The following is a 5,445-nucleotide window of genomic DNA, read 5'->3' as shown; positions in this document are numbered from 1 at the left end:
TTTTCTGTTCTTGTGTCAGTTTGCTGAGAATGATGGTTTCCAGATTCATCCATGTCCCTACGAAGGACACAAACTCATTTTTTATGGCTGCATAGTATTCCGTGGTGTATATGTGCCAAATTTTCTTTGTCCAATCTATAACTGATGGGCATTTGGGTTGCTTACAGGTCTTTGCTATTGTAAACAGTGTCACAATGAACATACATGTGCATGTGTCTTTATAATAGAACAATTTATAATCCTTCAGGTATATATCCAGTAATGGGATTGCTGGGTCAAATGGAATTTCTATTTCTAGGTCCTTGAGGAATAGCCACACTGTCTTCCACAATGGTTGAACTAATTTATACTCCCACCAACAGTGTAAAAGTGTTCCTGTTGCTCCACATCCTCTCCAGCATCTGTTGTCTCCAAATTTTTTAATGATCGCCATTCTAACTGGCGTGAGGTGGTATCTCAATGTGGTTTTAATTTGCATTTCTCTAATGACCAGTGGTGATGAGCATTTTTTCATATGTTTGTTGGCCTCATGTATGTCTTCATTTGAAAACTGCAAACAGATACTCTACAAAAGAAGACATGCAAGAGGCCAACAAACATATGAAAAAATGCTCATCATCACTGGTCATCAGAGAAATGCAAATCAAAACCACAATGAGGTGCCATCTCATACCAGTCAAAATGGCTACTATTAAAAAGTAAAGAAACAACAACAACAAAAACCAGACGCTGGCAATGTTGCGGAGAAGAGAGAACACCTCTCTGGTGGGAATGTAAATTTGTTCAGCCACTGTGGAAAGCAGCTTGGTGATTTCTCAAATAACTTAAAAACAGAACTACCATTTGACCCAAAAATGCCATTACTGGGTATATACCCAAAGGAATATAGATCGCTCTGCCATAAAGACATGTGCATCGTTATGTTCATTCCAGCACTATTCACAAAAGTGAAGACCTAAATCAACCTATTTACAACAGCAAAGACCTAAATCAATCTAAATGCCCATCAATAGCAGGAAATCTGATACATACACACCATGGAATACTAAACAGCCATAAAAAAGAACAAGATTGTGTCTTTTGCAGCAACATAGATGGTGCTAGAGACCATTATCCTATCTTAACACAGGAACAGAAAACCAAATACTGCATGTTCTCACCTATAAGTTGGAGCTTAACATTGAGTACACATGGACAGAAATAATAAAACAACAGATACTGTGGCCTACTTGAGGGTGGAGGATAAGAGAGGGGTGAGGATAAAAAAAACTGGCTATGGGGTACTATGCTTATTACCTGGATGATGAAAGAATCTGTATACCAAACCCCTGTGACACACAATTTACCTATGTAATAAACTGGCACATGTACCCCTGAAACTAATAGTTAAAAAAAAATAAACACAGAATCATCAAGAACTCAAATATTACAGGTAAGACGTTTTAGGTTGCCACACCCATTTAAAAAACTCCAGCAAGCTGAGCTTAAAGCAGAAAATAAGAAATCCATGAAAGGGTAATGAGAGAACAAGCTGTAATTGTCAAGTTATGTCTGGTGCAGGATTAGGAGCTACAGCATCTATGTTCTCTTCTAATTATTTTGTTTTTTATTGCTCTTCATATTTCAATGTTTTTATGTAAATAATCATGATGGGAGCTATTCTCTTATGTATGAAGTAGAAGTGTGAGCTACTTGATATCATGCTTCTATGATAGAGTTCTTAAGGGAAATTTATGTGTTTTCTGTATTAGGAACATGAAGTAATCACTGAAAGAAGAAATGGATCCTGAGGACAAAAGTGGTGTATTTCACTTGTTGACCTTTTCAGATCTACCTTCTATCCTTTTTCAGCTTGCTATGTGCTTCTGAATGTTTGATGTCTATTATAGATTATGCAAAAAAGATCCTTGTTCCCTGGCTTCTAATTGGAATACAATAACAGGGTATCGTAAGGTGGGTGGAAAATGGGCTTGAGAAATAGTTCTTCTCATGGTTTCCTTGCCTTCGTATAACCTACGTCCACAGTTTGTGTTTTGTACCCTTAGCATATAGCTACCCTCTTCAGGTTCTAATTCCCGCCTCTTAGTCATTCAAACTTAGCATTAGTTAGAGCTTCTCACTCATGGTCTATGTCATTATTCTTGGAAAACGTCACTATTTCTTGCTGGTTTCCATAACCCCTTTATTCATCTTTATAAAGGTGTATCCTGATAAATATGATCCTTATGCTTCTAAAAAGAGTGTGAGGACAGTAGAGCTCATATTCTGCTTCATTGTACCCATGCTCTTCATTACCCAATTTAAGCACACATACAGGTGCACATGCCAATGCACATGTAGCACGTAGCCCATAGTAAGTGATTCAGTAATGTCTGTTAATTTATTGATCATTTGATGATGCAGAGAGACTCTGAAGTACCAAAAGATAAAGGACTTGGAGTAAGATCTGGGATAGACAGGTGATAATAGACAGCATTATTAAAAAGGTAGATTTTACTAGGCTTATAAAATGTGTGTGTTTCTCAGGAGATTTCTTAACTCAGGTGTCAAAGGACCAACCAGAAGGAAGTATATCCTCCTTCCAATTGCTCCATGAATTATTGTCCTTCTCCTTCCACGAAAGAAATGCGGGATAAAGGATAGAGGGAGTGTCTATAGATAAGGCTCAAGAATAAAAATCTTACCATATTTTTATTAATTTTTATTCACAATAGACATAATTATACATAGTTTGGGAATACAGTGTGATGTTTCAGTGCAAGTAAACATTGTATAATGATCAAATCAGTGTAATTACCATATCCATCACTTTAAGTCTTACCATATTTTAGATTCACAAAGAAGACGGCTATCCAGCAAGTTCTCTTTAATAATATAATTTATTTTATCCAATATATCAAAATATTATTTTATTTTCATGCCATCCATGTAAAATTATTATTGACATGGTTTATATTCTGTTTTCATATTGGTGTGAAAATTCAAATCCAATGTGCATGTTTTTCTTTTTTTAACTTGTATTTTAGAATCGGGGGTAAACATGCAGGTTTGTTACAGAGGTATATTGTATGATGCTGAGATTTGGAAATGAATCCATCACCCAGGTAATGAGTAGGTAATAGGTAGTTTTTTAAAAATGCTTCTCCCTCCCTCCTATAATCTAGTAGTCCCCAGCATCTATTGTTCCATCTTTGTCTTCATATGTGCCCAACGTATGAGTGAGAACATGAAGTATCTGGTTTTCTGTTTTTGTGCTAGTTCACTTAAGATAATGGTTTCAAGCTGCATCTATGTTTCTGTGAATAATTTGATTTCATTCTTTTTTATGGTTGCATAGTATTCCATGGTGTATATGTACTTTTTTCTTCAGAGCAGGAGTGAAAGTTTATTAAAAAGCTTTGGAAGAGTAAGGAAGGAAAGGAAAGGAGAAAAAAGAAGAAAAGTACAACTTGGAAGAGGGATGAGTGGGTGACTTGAGAAAACAAGTACACCAAAATCCAATCCCCCTGGATTAATTCCATGTCTTCCCAGCAAGTCTTTGAAGTAGGAAGCCAACAGGGTCTCTGAGCTCACTATCAGTGTGAGATTCCAAGCTTGCATGGGAAATTCCTTGTGGCTACTTTCCTCAGAGCTCCCTTCACATCCTTGTTTCTCAGGCTGTAGATGAGGGGATTAAGCATGGGAGTCACCATTGCATAGAAAACAGACACCAATTTTTCCTGCTGTTTGGAAGACTTGGGTGTCATGTAAGTGACAATTGCTGATCCATAAAAAAGTATGACCACCATCAGGTGGGAGCCACAGGTAGAAAATGCCTTGAGACTCCCCACAGTTGACTTCATCTTGACCACAGTTACTATGATATGGCCATAGGATACCAGAATTAGAAATACAGGTATGAGGAGAATCATGACCCCCATAAGAAAAATGGCCATCTCTGATGTGTGGGTGTCTGTGGATGCCAAGATCAATAGTGCAGGGGCCTCACAAAAGAAATGAGCAATATTGTTACTGCCTCGGTAGGGTAGCCTCAGTGTGAAGGTGGTGTCTACCACAGACACCAGAATGCCACTGGTCCATGATCCTGTGGCCAGCTGGACACACACTTTCCAGGTCATGATGCTAGGGTAATGCAGAGGATTGCAGATTGCCACATATCTATCATAGGACATCACTGCCAGAAGGGCACACTGTGTACACCCAAAAATGAGGAAAAACAGAAGTTGAGCTGCACAGCATGTGAATGAAATGACCTTCTTCCTGGAAAGCAGGTGGACTAGTGCTTGAGGAACTATGTTGGTAGAGAAACAGAGGTCAGCCAGAGACAAGTTGCAGAGAAAAAAATACATGGGTGTGTGAAGTCGGGAGTCAATATGAACAAGGGACATGAGAAGCAGATTTCCAAACACAGTGACCAGGTAGACACCCAGGAATAAGATAAATAGCAGCTGCTGGGTGTGCAGGCCATTGGAGAGTCCCAGAAGGAGGAATTCTGTCACCTGTGTCTGATTTATCTGTCTCATAGTTTGTGGCCCTTTTCAGTAAGAAGTCACTATGCACCAACCATAGGCATGCATATCTATAAAATTATATAATTCAGAGGTGCAGGCTTAGGAATTGCCCCAATTGCTACTGAAAATATCAAGAATCCCCTTCATAAGATGATCATGTTTCTTTCATTAGAACATTTCAGTGTTGTAAAACAAACTTTAAAAGATGATGCATTTGTTGTTGGTGTCATCTTGCAAGAATAGATTTTTTACATTATTTTTCTTATTCTGAATACCACACTTTTCATAATACAATAATAAATAGAGACTGGATTCAACTATAAAGTTATACCATTTAATTTCAGTTTGTTCTTAACTAAAACCCCTGAGTCTCAGGTGCTCTTGTCACATCTCCTCTTACCCATTTATGATTGTGTAGATTTCTGTTGTATTTTCCCTGAAAAGACAGACATGAAGGTATAAGAAATCAGAAAGAGCCAAAGTAGTGATATGTTTTATTTAAGAAACTAACTTGTCTTGTAGGAGCTGGAAAACCAAAGGGTAACTCAGGATACCCTTGGGAATCCTAACTGAAGCCTCAGCTTAATTTCTGTTCAGTCTCAACTGTGAATGAACTTCCAGCACAACAGACACACCATCACAACATAATTTTCGTTTTAAGCTACCAGCTTGGCTAGTTTCATAGTCAGCCCAAATAGCACTACTCCCCAGCTCTCTCTACTAAACATCATATGCATTATCTGTCCACTCCTTCCCAAAATTAAAAGCACCTTTGGAAATGGTGTCCATGTCTTTTCAACTCCGTGTCCAAGACACAGCAAAGAACTTCATTCCATAAATGACTATTAAATAAGTAAATAATGTGATCACATAGTAAAGCAGAGTTGTTTAGAAGGTTTGCCAATATCCCTGGAGAGATTTATAAGAATTTGGA

The 5,445-nt window shown here is 37.8% G+C and overlaps 1 protein-coding gene across 1 annotated transcript; it reads right to left on the bottom strand.

The window, feature by feature from the left end:
• Window positions 1-3,520: 3,520 nt before the first annotated feature.
• On the bottom strand, window positions 3,521-4,616 carry LOC108288273 (olfactory receptor 2D2). Its single transcript, XM_017507158.2, has one exon. The coding sequence runs from the start codon at window positions 4,521-4,523 to the stop codon at window positions 3,576-3,578; it is 948 nt and encodes a 315-aa protein (XP_017362647.1). The 5' UTR covers window positions 4,524-4,616; the 3' UTR covers window positions 3,521-3,575.
• Between the last annotated feature and the right edge of the window lie 829 nt (window positions 4,617-5,445).

Source organism: Cebus imitator, unplaced genomic scaffold (assembly GCF_001604975.1).
Source record: "Cebus imitator isolate Cc_AM_T3 unplaced genomic scaffold, Cebus_imitator-1.0 Scaffold370, whole genome shotgun sequence".
Taxonomy (NCBI): domain Eukaryota; kingdom Metazoa; phylum Chordata; class Mammalia; order Primates; family Cebidae; genus Cebus; species Cebus imitator.
Note: the sequence above shows the minus strand (reverse complement) of the source record. Positions and strands in the feature narration are given on the sequence as shown.